At 37.3% G+C, this 16,460-nt stretch overlaps 1 protein-coding gene across 4 annotated transcripts in view; it reads left to right on the plus strand.

Annotated features, from left to right (window-relative positions):
- The window catches only part of LMBR1 (limb development membrane protein 1), a 140,084-nt gene that overhangs the window by 36,620 nt on the left and 87,004 nt on the right, over nucleotides 1-16,460 (plus strand). For all 4 annotated transcript variants that reach the window (XM_089917117.1, XM_089917115.1, XM_089917116.1 and 1 more), the window contains exon 5: nucleotides 14,485-14,588. In XM_089917117.1, coding sequence (XP_089773243.1) covers nucleotides 14,485-14,588 — 104 coding nt within the window. The remainder of the gene's footprint in view (nucleotides 1-14,484; nucleotides 14,589-16,460) is intronic.

The raw sequence follows: 16,460 nt of genomic DNA on the forward strand, positions 1-16,460 counted from the left end.
AATATATAATTGCATGTCTGGCCATTTTTCCAAGCAGAGTGAACAGTCAGGTACACTACCCAAAGTCCTGTCCACCGGGAGGATTCCCGTTCACCACTGTCCTTTGGAGATGTCCCAAGGAGGGCTGTAGTGCTGCAGCTGTCCACTTGGGGGCGGTGTCTGCATATTGTGCAGAACCGTCTGTGAGTCAGGCCCAGACTTCTCTTCCTCTGCCAGCTGATCCGGAGGAATCCCCACGAGGCCAGGGGAGATAAAGCAGAGCAGCAGGAATGGGGACCGTGGGCATCTGGGGCACTTCTTCATGTGACTTACTTGTGCCTGCGGGCCCGCTTGGGTGTGATCATGTATACACCACCTCCATCTGACTTTGGGATGTTGCTGTGCACGCCCACATTATGGCTTGGTGGGCCAGATAAAGATAACACCATCTCATGATGGGCAGCTCAGGTCGCATGGTAGCTTGGTGGACCATGGTCAAGCCTCTGCTAAGGCCCAACAGCAAACCAATAGCTGTTTCTCAGAAGGAAGGTAGTTATCTGCAGGGGATGGCAGGGCTTTGCTCCGAAATCCTAAGAGGCTTTGCTGTGATTCACCTCTAGGGGCTGCCGAAGGCTCCAAACTGCACACTCTCTGCTGCCGATGCTTCCGCACCATTGGATCTGCTGGATCATAAGGCCAAGGGCGGAGCAGCTTGCAGAGCTGCCTGGAGCTGCAGAGCTGCAAAGCCTTCTCTTGTTCTGGGCCCCACTCAAAACCAGCAGCTTTTTGGGTCACTCAGTAAATGGGCTAGAATAACACAACCAAGTGAGGAATATGTTGCCTCCCAAATTCAAAGAAGCCCACTGAGCATTGTGCCTCTGTTTTGGTTGTAGGAGAGGCCAGATGCAGCAGTCCTTAGAAGGAATATCTTGACATGGCCCACACCACTGGACCCCTAGAAAATTCACTGAAATAGAAGGCTCCTGAATTTTTGTTAGATTTATTTCCCACCCTCTGATATGAAAATGTCTTACCAATTAGAGTGGTGGCTACTTCTCACTCACTTGGTCTCATTAGCATACTGTCATCAGTGTAGTGGAGCGACGTGCAATCTTCTGGAAGGGAATGGTGATCAAGATCCCTGCAAACTAAATTGTGACATAGGTCCAGAGGGGTGGTATATCCCTGAGTTAGGACAGTGAAGGTGTATTGCTTGCCTTGCCAGCTGGAAGCAAAATGCTTCTGGTGGGCCTTATGGACAGGGATGGAGAAAAAAAAGCGTTTGTCACATCAGTAGCCGCATACCAGGTACCAGGAGATGTGTTCATTTACCCTAGCAACGAAACCAAGTCTGCTACGGCAGCTACAATTAGAGTCACCACCTGGTCACGCTTAAGAGAATCCACTGTCATTCTTCAGGATCCGTCTTTCTTGGGGATGTGGGAATCACTACCCCTCATCTTTCAAGTCCTTGATGGCTGCACTAATCCCTGCATTACCTTCAGGAATGTGGGATTTCTTTTGGTTACTATTTTCCTAGTTAGAGGCAGTTCTAGTGGCCTCTGTTTGGCCTTTCTTACTATAATAGCCCTTTCTCCACAGGTCAGGGAACCATTGTGGGGATTCTGCCTGCTTTTGAGCGTACCCATTCCAATTGTGCATTCCAGAGCTGGGGAAAGAACCACAGAACAGGTTCAGGGACCCACTGTGAGACGTGTGAGACCTGAGCTGAAACTCTCCTGACCACCTGACCTCCACAAGCCCCTGCTCTGACTGGGGTGATGTTTTGGGTCCCCTGGAGATAGTGTCAGTTCAGAGCCAGATATGTTTTGTGAATTTGTGCTAAAGTCTTTGAGGACTGGGAACATGTCTTAAATTCTCTTAATCTCCCATGAGGCACCTGTCCCAGTTCTTGCACACTGAAAATGTTCAATAACGATTCATTGATTGGATGAGTAATAGTTATTAATTGTATCATTAGGAATACTTTGGTAAAAGTAGACTTACTTTGAAAAGCAATTTAATGGCTTATTCTAAAAATTATCAATATGGAACGATTGTGCCGTTAATGTGTGACTCACATGAGGATTAGATGCTAAAATATGTGTCAATAATGCTTTGGTATGTGTAAATATATTCAGTTTGGCTTAAGTACAGTGTTTGGATCTTGGACATGTGTTTGCAATGTTATGTGTTAACTATATTACCTTGGAATGCCACTTCACTTCTCTGGGCTAGAATTAATACATTACATTAATAAATAATAATATAGTTTATTATAGGATGATACAAAAGGGGCAGGTATGGCAAATTAAAATGATGGCTAAAATTTGTATTGTTATTTTTATTATTATAATTATATTTATTATTAGAATTAAAATAGAAAAAGCATAAAAAATTGACAGAAAAAAGAAAGTATCTTTGTATTCACTTTCTGTATCTTGACTACTGTTAAAAACATATGGAACGCTTTAGTTCCATAAATTGAAAAATCATGATTCACCTGCTTAATGGGCTTTTTCCTTTTTGAGTGATGAGAACGCTTTGGAACTAGATAAAGGTAGTGGTTGCACAGCGTTGCGAGTGCACTAATGCCACTGAATTATTCACTTTAAAATGGTAATTTTATGTGTGTGAGTTTAAAATTAACATAAAAAGGAAACATCGATACATCTTGGGGTATAATTAAGTTGTAGCCTTAAATAAAATAAGGAAATAATTCTTCAGTTTTTGAGGTATTTTCTCTCAGTGGGGCCCAGTTTTCGCTAAGCTATCCATACTCACTTGTGACCAGACAGAGACACACATTTAGAACATGATTGCCCGTTTTAAGATTCAGCCTGTTAAAAGATAACCACAGTGAATCTGACTTGACTTTGCAAGGTATGTGTGCTTTATTTTGATTCGTCAACATGAATAGCCAATATGCTGTTTTGGACATGATGAAGGGACAGTACAAAATCCATCTTTGTTTTATTACATTTTCAAGTCCCACAGAAGGTCAGAAAATTCAGACTTTTAGATTATAAGCAATTAAACTTAAAAAAATGAAAAACAAGTATTATGTTTACTTATGTATAAATATTAAATCAAAAGTCAGTTCATATGATATTTTAAGGTACCATTGTTAATTAAATGTTACTAACAATTTCTAGTTAATTGGTCTCAATAGTTCAGTGATTTGTTATAATGTGCATCAGTATAGTTACTGCATATTTATTGTTTATAATAGTAAAAATAAAGAACAGTCTCCGTAGGAGATTTGCTTAATTAAATTTTGGTCGATCCAGACAGTGGAACGCTTTTTAGACCATCATAGATGATGATGATGATGTAGATGAGTATTTGTTGATATAGAAAAATGTCGAAAAAAATGTTTTTCTCTGGGTGGTGGGATTATATGATATAAAAAATTTATATTTATAAACGAAGTTTGTTTTGGCGCTTGCCTTGTATACTATTTCTATAGTAGATGTGTACTACTTTTTTGTTATAAGAAAAAACTTAAAAAATTTAATAGCTTATTGCTAAAATCGTTCTTTTTGGTTTTTTTCCCTTCTAAATGCATAACCAAAAGCTATTTTAATTCTGAAGTTCTCACAATACTCACTATTCAAAAGCAAACTTGCAGTCTTTCCTTTAAAGCTTATGCTTTCTTAATAGCATTTTTAAAATTATATGTCACTTTTTGACAATTGGATTAGATCCTTAATTCCAGTGAAATATTGGTTTTAACTTAGTTTTGTTATTTTGGAAATTATTGAATATGGCTGAACTTGGATTAATTTTCTTATTTAAGTTCATGAAGTTTTTTGTCTGTGTGGTTAAAAAGTGATAGATTATTTGCTTCCTAGTGTTGTATATTGTATTGAAATATTTTGTGACTCCAGCAGATGGAGCTAGAAGGTAATGCATCCATTGGTGATCTGGCAATTCAGTTGGGTTTGCTTGGGTTTTAGACGAATTATTCTGGGATTATTAAATAACTTTTAAGTTTACATACCTCTTTTGGGGATAGACATTGAATATCTTTCAAAAAGATTGTCATTGAAACTGATTTAGATAAACTACAAGGTTTCTGAATTTTTAGGGTTCTACTACCATGTCGGAGAGCACATAATTTTAGCTTTCTGAAGTAGAGAAATTTAGCTAACATTTCTTTTTATTTTACAAATTAATAATATATAATACAATAAAAGTGGTGGTAGTATGTATTTATGTGTATTAGCTCTAATTTTTAATTTTGGAATGTTTTATCAGAATTGTAGAATATTCTTAAGGGATATTTATGTGTGTATGTCTGATGTATGTTTGCAAAATGCTGGAAACTTACTAAGTTTTACACAGTTTCCAAGAATAAAATGGCAACTTAGGAGTGTACGGTAGCTTTATTATTTTTCTATATATTAAATGTTCTTCTCATAGTAACTTTAACTTATATGTTGCAAACTTGATAATTAAATTAGCATAAGCTGAGTCTGAAGCTTTCACACATATTCTGGCTAATAAAACTTAATTTTTTGCATTGAATTATTTAGACTGAAAAAAAGCTGGTTATTTACATAGATGATTATACTGTTACGTAGTATGTTAACTCTCAGATTCTTTGTGTTAAGTGAATTTTTCTTGCAAAAGTAAATATGGTGGAGATTACATCTCTTTTTGCAATTGTGGTTGATAAGACCATCAGCAGTAATGTTGAATCTCCTGGAAAAAGGGTAGTGGGGAAAATCAAAAAAAATTTTAAATTGTATGTATTATATATAAAGTTCAGTATATAAAAGAAGGTATCTAATTTCATTGCAAACTTAAATGAGTCGTTATTCAGAATCCTTGTGATCATCCTGATCATTTTCTTCACTTGTTCAGCAGATTGCTGCTTGATAATATCTGTTGATAAAGATTTCTTTATATAAATTTTCATAACTATCTTCATTTTAAGTAGGTTGGTTAGTCAGAATAGATACGTTTACTGATTTGTGATCTTTTGCCTAAGGCAGACTTCCGTCTTTTAACTTTTTATTTCCAGAGAAGGATTTGAATTTGTATTTTTCACTACATGAAAGGGACACATATGATTAGAAAGATAAATTCTGGAAGTATGTATATTTAGAGCTCAATAACAATAATAAAGCCTGTTTTTTACCATGGACGATAATTGATTGTTTCAAATTTCAAAACCTAAGTAAAATTTTTTCCTCCTATTATAAAATTATAATGAAGCATTCAGGGGTTCGTATTCATGGTTGCAACTATTTGAGAGCAATGTTTGAAGCCCCCTGCCACGCGATAGCGATAATTTGTGATTTTGCAGAGGCTAGAATATGAATTGTGCTTAGTGCGGCTAGAAAATAAATAGGCTGAGGTCTGTGGCTGATGAGGGGCCCAGCTAGCATCTCCACCTCAATTAAGCTTTGCCGTTCTCTGCCTTTTCTTAGGCATTTTGTGGGGAAGTTATATGACATAGTGAGGTGAAGGATTTTGAGTTTCACAAAGGAGTTTAAATTTGTGTCTTTATGTGCTCCTTATAGAAAACTTAGAATACGTAGGCCAGTGGGAAGAAAAAATCATCCGTAATTCCACTACATTCACACTGTTAATCATTTGGTATATTTCTTTGCAGTTTATTTTCTGTGCCTATTTTTTGTCATTGTTGTTCTCATATATTTTCCATGTCATATAAGTATACAGATTGTTGTTATGTAAGTTTTTTTTGGTGTAATTAATGAGAATCATTCTTTAAGGAAAGGGCTGAGACCTAATTTTAGCTGTAACTCATATCACTTTTTTGTCTATCTGGTCTGATTGCTGATGTGCATTGGAGTTTTACAGGGTTTTGGACCATTTGCATGATGTTGAGACAGGGCGGGGAGAGGCACTGACATTAATTTAACATTTTGGTATGTTATTTCTCTTCTGTTCACACATGATCTATGAGTTATGTTATAGCCCATTTTATACATGAGGAAACAGGATGACAGAGTTGAAGTCCCTTTTCCAGGTCACGTATAGCTGATAGTTGCAAACCCAGGCTGATCAGACATAAAGTGCCCCTCGCTTAGACATCTGCTGCCACGTCTTCACAGTGTGAATCCCTTGTTGTGCACTAATACATTTAATATTTTATTGAAGTTGGATTTGTTAAAACCTTTCTGTATTTGAAAGATGTTTTGGTATCGTAAGGCTTGGGTGTACATGTACACAAAAATATAAACAAATGTAGAAGTGTTAGTTCTGTTTAAGTGTCTTACAAACTGGTCAGAAGCTCAACTGAGCATTTCGTTTTACACAGATGGGTAGAATTAATGGGCTGTCATATTCTCAGTTTAAACATTTCCCTTAGTAAAATCTTATGAAACTGATGTTCTCTTTTTGGCAAACAAACAAAAGGCCCTCAGCTTAAGGCCTCATGGGCTGAAATTAAGGTTTTCACAGATTTGTTTTCTTTATTGGAGGCTCTGGGGAAGAATTTGCTTCGAAGTTCATTCAGGTTGTTGGCTGAATTTGGTTCTTTGTGGTTGTAAGGCTGAGGCCCCCATTTCCTTGCTAGCTGTTAGTCAGGTGCCAATCTTTGCCCTATAGGCTGTCTGCCTCTTTTCTCAGGTTTTCCATGTGATGCCCCCTCCAGCAAAGTTGTGTCAAGTTCCTCCCTGTCTTACCCTTCTGCTGCATCTCTGACTCCTCTTAGAGAAAATTCTCTGCTTTTAAGGGCTCCTTTCGTTAGGTTGTACCCACCTGGCTAATCCAAGATGGTTTCCCCCCCTCTCTTTATTAAGGTCCATAGCCTTAATTGTATCTGCAGCATCCTTTTTTGCCATGTATGTTGGGTTGAAAAGTGTTTTCCCCAAATTTGTGTCCATTTAGAACCTCAGAACGCAACCTTATTTGGAAATAATATCTTTGCTGATATAATTAGTAAAGTAAGGTCATAATGGATTAGGGTGGACCCTAGTCCAATAACTAGTATCCTCATAAGAAGATAAAACAGAGACATATACAGGGGAGGAATGTGAACAAAGACAGAGATTGGAGTGATGAATCTACAAGCCCAGGAATGCCACATGTTACAGGCAGCCACCTCTAAGGAAGGATTCTTCCCTAGAACCTCCAGAAGGAGTATGGTCCTGCTGGCACCTTGATTGTGGACTTCTAGCCTCCACAACTGTGAGAGAATAAATTTCTGTTGTTTGAAGGCACCCAGTTTGTGGCACTTTGTTACAGAAGCCCCAGAAAACTAATATACCTTGTAACGTATTGACTAATATACTGTATAACAATTCCAGGGATTAAGGCATGGATATCTTTGGGGGTTCACTCTGCCTACCATGAGACCAGCTGAGTACAAAGCAGGAAAATACAGCCCATAATGAAGAGAACAATCAGTCAAAACTTAACAGTTGCCGCAGATTCAGAATCAGTAGACAAGAGCATTGAAACATTTCTTGTAAGTATTTCATATGTTCCAGAAGCTGGAGGAAAGACTGAACATAACTGAACATATTGAGACATAAAAGATGTAAAAAAAGAACCAAATAAACTTCTAGAGATGAAACCTGTAATAGCTGACATGAAAATATATTGGATGGGATAAAAGCAAATTAGATATTTTTGCAGAAGAGATTAGTGAACTCTGAGGCGTAGCAATAGAAAACAGTCTAAAAAAGAAACAAAAAAATGACTGAAAAACTGACCAGGGCATCAGTGATATAATTAATGTTCCTAAAAGACAGAGGGTTAAGAAAAATATTTGAAAAACGGATGGCAGAAATATTTCAAGATTAGATGAAAACTGTAAACCCTCTTATCCAAGAAGCTCAACTAACCCTAGTGACAGGAGACCTGCCAAGATACATCATCAGATTGGTCAAAACCAGTGATACGGCGAAATCGTAAAAGCATTCAGAGAAAAAGACATAAAGTACAGAAGAGCAATGATGCGAATTCCAGCATATTTCTTGTGGGAAAAAAATGCAAGCCAGATGGCAGGGTAGCAACATCTTTAAAGTACCAAAAAAAGAAAGCCCCACCAACCTAGTTCTATATCCAGTGAAAATATTTTTCCAAAACAAAGTCAAAATAAAGACAGTGTCAGATATACAAAAGGTGAAAGTTCATCACCACAGACCTATACTACCAAAAATAAGGGACATCCTTTAGGCAGAGGCAAATTGGTAGAAGATAGAAATCTGGATATGTGAAACAGAACGAAGATCACTAGAAGTGGCGAATTTGAGGGTAAATATAAAAGAGTATTTCCATATCATATAAATCTTATTAAAAGAGAATTGGCTCTTTAAATAAAAAATAGTAACAGTAAATTGTGAGTTTTATAATGTGCAAGTAAAAGCGCATGACAACAATAATGCAAGGGCAGGAGGAAAGAAATGGCAATAGACTGTTGTAAGGTTCTTAGGCTGTACATGAAGTATTGTAGTACCTCTTTTTTTTTTTTTTTTTTTTTTTCCCTCCGGGTACGCGGGCCTCTCACTGTTGTGGCCTCTCCCGTCGCGGAGCACAGGCTCCAGACGCGCAGGCTCAGCGGCCATGGCTCACGGACCCAGCCTCTCCGCGGCATGTGGGATCCTCCTGGACCAGGGCACGAACCCGTGTCCCCTGCATCGGCAGGCGGACTCTCAACCACTGCGCCACCAGGGAAGCCCTTGTAGTACCTCTTGAAGGCAGATTATGATGAGTTAAAGGTGTATATGATAAACCCCAAACAACCCTAGAGTAGCTCAAAGAGGAGATACAGTCAGTAAGCAAACAAAAGAAATAGAATGGAGTCATAACAATAGTTAATCCAAAGGGTCACAGAAAAAGAAGGCAAAGAGAAGACAGAACAATGGGGCAAGTAGAAGACAAAGAGCAAATTGATATACTGAAGCCTGATCATATCAATAAACATCAGTGGTCTAAACATTCCAATTAAAAGGCAGAGATTATCAGATTGAATAAAAAAGAAAGCCAAGTATATGCTCCCTATAAGAAACTCACTTTAAATGTAAACACACACATAGGTTAACAGCAATAGGAGCAAAAGGATTTACTATACTAATTCTAATGAAAAGGAAGATGGTATAGGTATATTATTATCAGAAAAGGGTAAGGAATGTTATCAGGCATAAAGAAGATCATTTCGTAATGATGAAGGGGTTCATTCATCAAAAGAACATAGTAATAAACGTTACCTATTATCTACCTATCTACCTAAAAAATACCTATTTATTAAATACATGAAGCAAAAACTTACAGAAATGAAAGGATTAATAGTCAAAATCACAATTCAGACATATCACTATCCCCTTTTCAGTAATTGATAGAACAAGTAGCCAGGAAAAAATTAAGGATTTTTAACACTTAACTAACTTGGCCTAATTTGTATTTATGGAACACTCAGCCCAACAATAGTGAAATACACATTCTTTTCAAGTACTCTGGGAACATTTACCAAGAAAACCATATTCTGTGCCATGAAACAAGTCTCAATATTTTAAGTCATATAAGATATGCTGTCTAACAACAGTGAAGTTAGATGGGAAATCAGTGACAGCAGCATATCTAGAAAATCCCTCAAGTATTTGGTATCTAAATAACATACTTCACAATAACTCTTAGGTCAGAGAAGAAATCAAAAGGGAAATTTGAAAGTACTTTGAACTCAATGAAAATGAAAATAAAACATTCCAAAATTTATAGCACAAAGATACCTATTTTAGAAAAGAAAAAAAGATCTTAAATTAATTCCTACAGCTTCCACCATAAGAAACTAGAAAAAGGAGAGCAAATGAATCCCAAAGTAAGAGGATGGGAAATAAAAAAAGATGAGAGGAGAAAGGAACAAAATAAAAAACAGAAAATGTAGAGAAAATCAATGAGAGGATCAATAATATTGATAAGGCTTTAGCCAGATTGATCAGAAAAAAAAAGATACCAGTTATCAATGTCAGGAATGAGAGATGTGATATGACTACAGATTCTACAGCTGTTAAAAGCATATAGTGCATATTATGAACACCTTTATGCCAATAAATTCAAGAACTTAGAGAAATGGAAAAATTCCTTGAAAGGCAAAAACTACTGAAACCCTCTCAGACATTGTGGAAATGTTGCAAACATTCTCACAAAACTCTAGGCTAAGAAGACTTCATTTTCAGTCCTCCCAAATATTTAAGGAAGAAATAATGCCAATTCTACACAGACTTAAGAAAATTGAAAATGAGGGAATACTTCCTAAGTCTGAGGCCAGCATTACCCTGATACCAAAACCAGACAGACATACAGGAATACTATTGAGGAATATCCCTCATGAATATAGATGCATAAATTTTAAACAAAATTTTAGCAAATCAAATATAACAATAAATAAAAAGGGTAATACATCATGACTTTTGACAAAATCAATGAATTTAATTTACCATATGCACATACTAAAAAAGAAAATTCATATGGTCATCATAATATACACAGAAAAAGCATATGACAAAATTCAATGTCCATTCCTGATAAAATCTCTCAGCAAATTAGGCATGAAAGGGAGTTCCCTCATCCTAATAAAGAGCATCTATGAAAACCCTACAGGTAACATCATACTTAATAGTGAAAAGCTGAATGCTTTTTTTCCTGAGATCCCCTCTTACCACTTCTATTCAACATGGTTCTGGTGATTTTTAAAGAATAAAGGACATTGAGATTGGAAAGGAAAAAGTAAAACTGTCTCTGTTAACAGATTATATGACTATATAGAAATTCTGATGGAATCTATTATAGGAAAGCTATTAGAACTAATAAGTGAATTTTGCAAGGTTGCAAAGATACAAGATCAATATATAAAACTCCATTGCATTTCTGTATGCTAGCGATGGATAACTGGAAATTGATATCAAAACCAGTGCCGTTTATATACAGTAGAATCAAAAATATGAAATGCTTAAGGATGTGCGAGACCTGTATACTGTAAACTAGGAAACACTGCTGAGGAAAATTAAAGCATACTGTGATAAATGGAGAGAAGTGCCATGTTCATAGATTAGAAGACAGTCCTGTAGAGATGTTAGTTCTCCCCAAATTGATCTATAGATTCAACACAATCTTAGTCAAAATACCAGGATGAGTTTTTTGTAGAAATTGAAAAGCTGATCTAAGATTTTAGATGGGAATTCAAACGACTTATATTAGCCAAAACAACTTTGAAAGAGAACAAAATTGGAGGACTGACTACCCAACTCAAAGATTATTTTAAGGCCATAGTAATCGATACTGTGCTGTATGCATTAGCAGGAAGATAGAGAAACTCAACAGAATAGAGAGTCCAGGAATATATCCAAACATATTGTAAATTTATTTTTAACAAAGGTGCAACGGCTATTTGGCGGAAAAGGCTATTTTCAACAAATGGTACTGGAGCAATTGGATAATCGTAGGTAAAAAATGAACTTAAATCCGTATCTGGCTCCATATACAGAAAGTAATTTGAAAGAATCGTAGATCTAAATGTAAATCCTAAAACTGTAACACTTGTAAAAAGGAAATGTAGGAGAAAGTCTTTGACACTGGACTAGACCATAATTTCTTGGGTAAGGTAGCTAAAGCATGATCCGTAAAGAAAACATTGATAACTTGGACTTCGTCAACATTAAGAAATTTTGTTCTTTGAAAGATACTGTTAAGAGGATGAAAAAACAATTCACAAAGTAGGAGAAAATATCTGTAAATCATATGCCTGATAAAAGACTTGTATTTAGAGTATATAAAGTATACTCAGTAAGTAAACAGACAACCCAGTGAAACAATGGGCAACAGATTTGAAGAGACATTTTAGCAAAGAAGGTGTAAGTGGATGGCACATAAGTTCATGAGAAGATGTTCACGTCATTATTCATTGGGGAAGTGAAAATTAAAGCAGTAATGAAATACCACTGTACACCTATTAGAATGGCTGAAACTGAAAAGACTGCCTATACCATTTTTTGTCAAAATGTGGCTGAGATTTGAATTCTGCTGGTAGGAATGTGAAATTATACACCCACTTTGGAAAACATTTTGGCGGTTTCTTAAAATGTTAAACGTACACCTACTATATGACCCAGACATTGCATGCCCACATATTTACCCCAACGACACGAAAGCCTGTGTCCATACGAAGACTCATGTGAGTGTTTGTAACAGCTTTAGTCGTGAGAGCAACAACCCAGATAGCAGTTTGCCTATGGATGGATGCAGTGCAGTAACTGGATTCAGTCTGATACAAAGGGATAGACTACTGATACTGCCACAGTGTTGAAAAATCTCAGAAGAATTGTGCTAGGTGACAGAAGCCAGACAAAAACAGGAGTACATGCTACACTTACCATTTATAGAAAATTTTAGAAAATACAGTCTTTTATAAAGTGTAGAATCTGGCTGATGGAGAATGGGGTGGGATAGGGAGTGGCAGGAGACGCTGGTTATAAAATGGTGTGAGGAAACTTGGGGGTGATGGATATATTATGTTGGTTATGGTGACATAACTGCCACATTTTATGAAACTGTACAATTTGTAGTTTATATCAATTATATAACTCAACAAATTTTTTAGAAACTAATATTTTTACTTTTTATATGTGTCGTGATTTTCTGCAGAGTGAACATGGGTTCTCAGAAAGTATGGTACTTTGGTACAGGGGCTAATTAGCACTGTGTGTTGGTAGCCTCTGGAGGTGTTACTGTTATTAAAAGCAAAAAGTCATTAAGTGCTTATTTTGTGACAGGCGTGATGATGGTTGTTTATGTATTATTTCACTGAATTCTCAGCACCACCTACAGACATGATCCTCAGCCTCATTGTATAGATGAAGAACCTGTGGCTTAGAAGTGTTGTCACATAGAAGTGCAGACGGGGCTCGAACCCAGGTCTGTGTGAAAGTCCCGTGTGTGCATTTGGCCACCATCCTGTGTGTTCTTCCTGGTTATTAACACGATACAACAATTGGCTGTAATTATAACCCATTTGAATGAAGAAAAGGGTTAAGATGTTTAGCATCCTTTTTTTAGAGACTGAAAAGTATTTTAGAACATTTTCTATTTTTATTTATTTATTTATTTTTTGCGGTACGCGGGCCTCTCACTGTTGTGGCCTCTCCCGTCGTGGAGCACAGGCTCCGGACGCGCAGGCTCAATGGCCATGGCTCACGGGCCTAGCCCCTCCGCGGCATGTGGGATCCTCCCGGACCGGGGCACGAACCTGTGTCCCCTGCATCGGCAGGCGGACTCTCAACCACGGCGCCACCAGGGAAGCCCTGCATTCATTCTTTTTGTTTGTATTCCATGCTGTTCCAAAAAGGATTTAGGGTAGTTATGAAACACATATGTTAATTTGTAACTAAGGCAGTTGAGAACTAGTTTCCTTGGTTCCCTGGGAGCTCAGTGTGTAGTCTCCATGTGTCTGGAAAGGAAGCTCTGTGAGGGCAGAGGTTTGTGCTCTGTTGTTACTACATCTCCAGTGCGTGGAACAGTGCCTTGTAAATAAGGGTGTTGAAAGAACATGAGTTGCCTGTTTTCAGAAGCATTGGATCGTAATTGTATGTAGTACATTGAATTTATATTTAGCATAATTTTTATCTTTGATTCTTGATTTTGTAAATTTTAATGAAGATTGTAGCCATCAGTTTTAAAGTTAAGTGTTTTACCTATAAAAAGTGAGATGTTGGTCCAAATATTATCCCAGTGACATACCTAAAGTTCTGTATTTTTAAAAATCTAGTCTTATTATTATCTAAGTTGCTTTTTATTGTGACTTTATGAGTGCAGAATGTGCCAGAAAGGAAAAAGGTGATGTGAGCTTGCTTGCCCCTCTTACATTTTCTTTACCACTTGGAGTTGCTTACTAAAACTTCTACGATGTAGTGGTTTTTAAAAATCCCAGGAATTAGTGCAGCCACTTGCAGGCTCTGCAGCCGTGGCAGGTTTTATATAAGCAGCCTCTGTCATTTTGGGGGATTGCTGTGAAGAGTAAATGAGTTTGTATAATATCTGTAAATCACTTAGAATAGTGCTTGGCACATAAGGGCTCAATAAATGCTAATTATTACATTTCAGGTTTTTATGAGGCTTAAATTAAACAAGATTATTCATGTAAAATGTTTAGTAGAGTATCTGGCATTTATTAAGTGCTCGATAAATGCTACTGGCTCTAATTTAAATATTCAGGTGCCGATATGTCTGAAGAGGCTGTGTCTTTGGATCTCTGCATATGTCATATGTTTAGTGAATTTATTTTAGAGCATGAGGAAAAATTATTGGTTTCTGTATTGGCTTTTCCCAATAGTTACAAGTTACAAAGTTATAAAAATTTTATAGAAATATGTAATTATTTTTCTGATTTCTAAGTTTAGGTCATTTGTTTATGTTTATTTTTACTATTAAAAAGTACAGAGCTTTGACTGATATTACAATTTAGCACAGTAATTGTCTTTGACAAGATTGTCAGTATCTAAACTCATCTTTCTTGTCTTGTTACCCTTCTCGCAGGTTTGTGGAACCTTGCTTCTCTCTTTTCCAACCTTTGTCTATTTGTGTTGATGCCCTTTGCCTTTTTCTTTCTGGAATCAGAAGGTTTTGCTGGCCTGAAAAGGGTAAGTGAATCATGTTTTAGAATTAAATTTCTTAAATGAAGAAATAAATATCATTCATGTTGAACTAGAAAAAAGTAGGTTTAAACAATCATTTTACTGGAATGTAAGAAGTTTAATTAATAATAATGTCTTGTTAATATTAATAATGTTTTTACAATAGTGGTAACAATGTTACATATTGAATTATTTTACATGTCTACAGGGAGGAGGTCATCTTTTGACCTTTGAATGATTTTATACTATGTGCAAAGTTGGTGGAGTGTTCTTTTGTAGAATGAATAAACCTGATACAATAGCTATTATTCCTTTCTTATTCCCAGGATCCCGTGACTTACTGATATTAGGTGAATGTGGGAGCATGAGAAGTGGGCAAAACAGGACAGTCTGCAAGAGCATCTTAAACAGTTAATCCAGACCTTGTCAGTGGTAGTAACTCCCTCTGTCCTTGAATAGAGCATTTTAAAGTGAAGGGAACAGCATTTCCATTTATAGCTTGTGGAGCTGTTTGCTATAAAAGCTTGGAATATAATGCGAAGATTTCAGTAGTTAGTACTTTTGGGGTAACTTTTAAACCTGACAAAATGAGTTCTAGTGTTACAGTTTATAGACACATTGTACCTTTCTAATTTTTAGTTATGGTTATTCGTATTTCATATTGTGATAGATGGTTGGTTTCATATTTAGTGAATGTACTGAGATCAGAATGGATGGTTGGGTATGGCGGTCAAACGTACATTGAGAAAACTGGCTTTTTATTTTAGAAGATGTTGGGGGTAGGAGTTAATTAATTAATTTATTTTTGCTGTGTTGGGTCTTCGTTTCTGTGCGAGGGCTTTCTCTAGTTGTGGCAAGCGGGGGCCACTCTTCATTGCGGTATGCGGGCCTCTCACTATTGCGGCCTCTCTTGTTGCGGAGCACAGGCTCCAGACGCGCAGGCTCAGTAGTTGTGGCTCACGGGCCTAGTTGTGCCGCAGCATGTGGGACCCTCCCAGACCAGGGCTCGAACCCGTGTCCCCTGCATTAGCAGGCAGATTCTCAACCACTGTGCCACCAGGGAATCCCCGAGAAAACTGGCTTTTATATATTAGGTTTGTTTTTTATAATGACGTATGTAAATTATTTAAGTCATCCATGTAATGGGAAAGACTTGCATAGTTTCAGTTTAGAAAACTCTTTGTTGATAATTTCTTGAAGAATGATAGGAAGTTTTGCTGCTGAAAGGGATTTAGTTCAAACCCTCCTTTTATAAGGAGGAAGTGGAAATCCAAAGATAATGTTATTAAATTGTCTAAGAACCACATATGTACCATTGCAAAACTAGGACTAAAACCCAGGGCTTGCTTCTAACCTCCCCAGAGTGTGTACGTTCTTTACCGGTCAGCACTGTGGAGAGCCAGTTAAAGCCAGCCAGGTAGGTGACAGGCCAGGCACCGACGAGGAGGGAGGAGAAAGGACCACAGCGCGCGGGCAGAGGAAGGGGCAAGGCAGGGCTTTGCGTGGGGACGCCAGATAGTAGGAGAACAAGGAGGGTGTGACCTGGACGCCCAGACTGAGCTCAGGAGAGTGGAATGTAAAACATGACATCAGAGCGGGGTCGAAAAGGAAGAGTATGGAGAAGAAGCAAGGTCATCAGAGACGCTTGAGAAAGCAATTTCTGTGGAATTTTGGAGACTTTTGATGGATAGTCACACATTTGACAGAGTTTTACTAGGCACTTACTAAGTGGTAATTACTATGCTGTTAAAGGAGCTTGCTGGGTACAGAAGTGAAAAGACAGGTTCTTGCCTTCAAGGGATTAAGAGAGGATGACCTCAGAGATGAAAACAAGTAGCATGTGGTGGATGAACTTTTATACAGCAAGCGGCTGTGAGG

Source organism: Delphinapterus leucas, chromosome 9 (genome assembly GCF_059928025.1).
Source record: "Delphinapterus leucas isolate spDelLeu-1000000601 "Yukka" chromosome 9, BTC_Dleu_Yukka2, whole genome shotgun sequence".
NCBI lineage: Eukaryota > Metazoa > Chordata > Mammalia > Artiodactyla > Monodontidae > Delphinapterus > Delphinapterus leucas.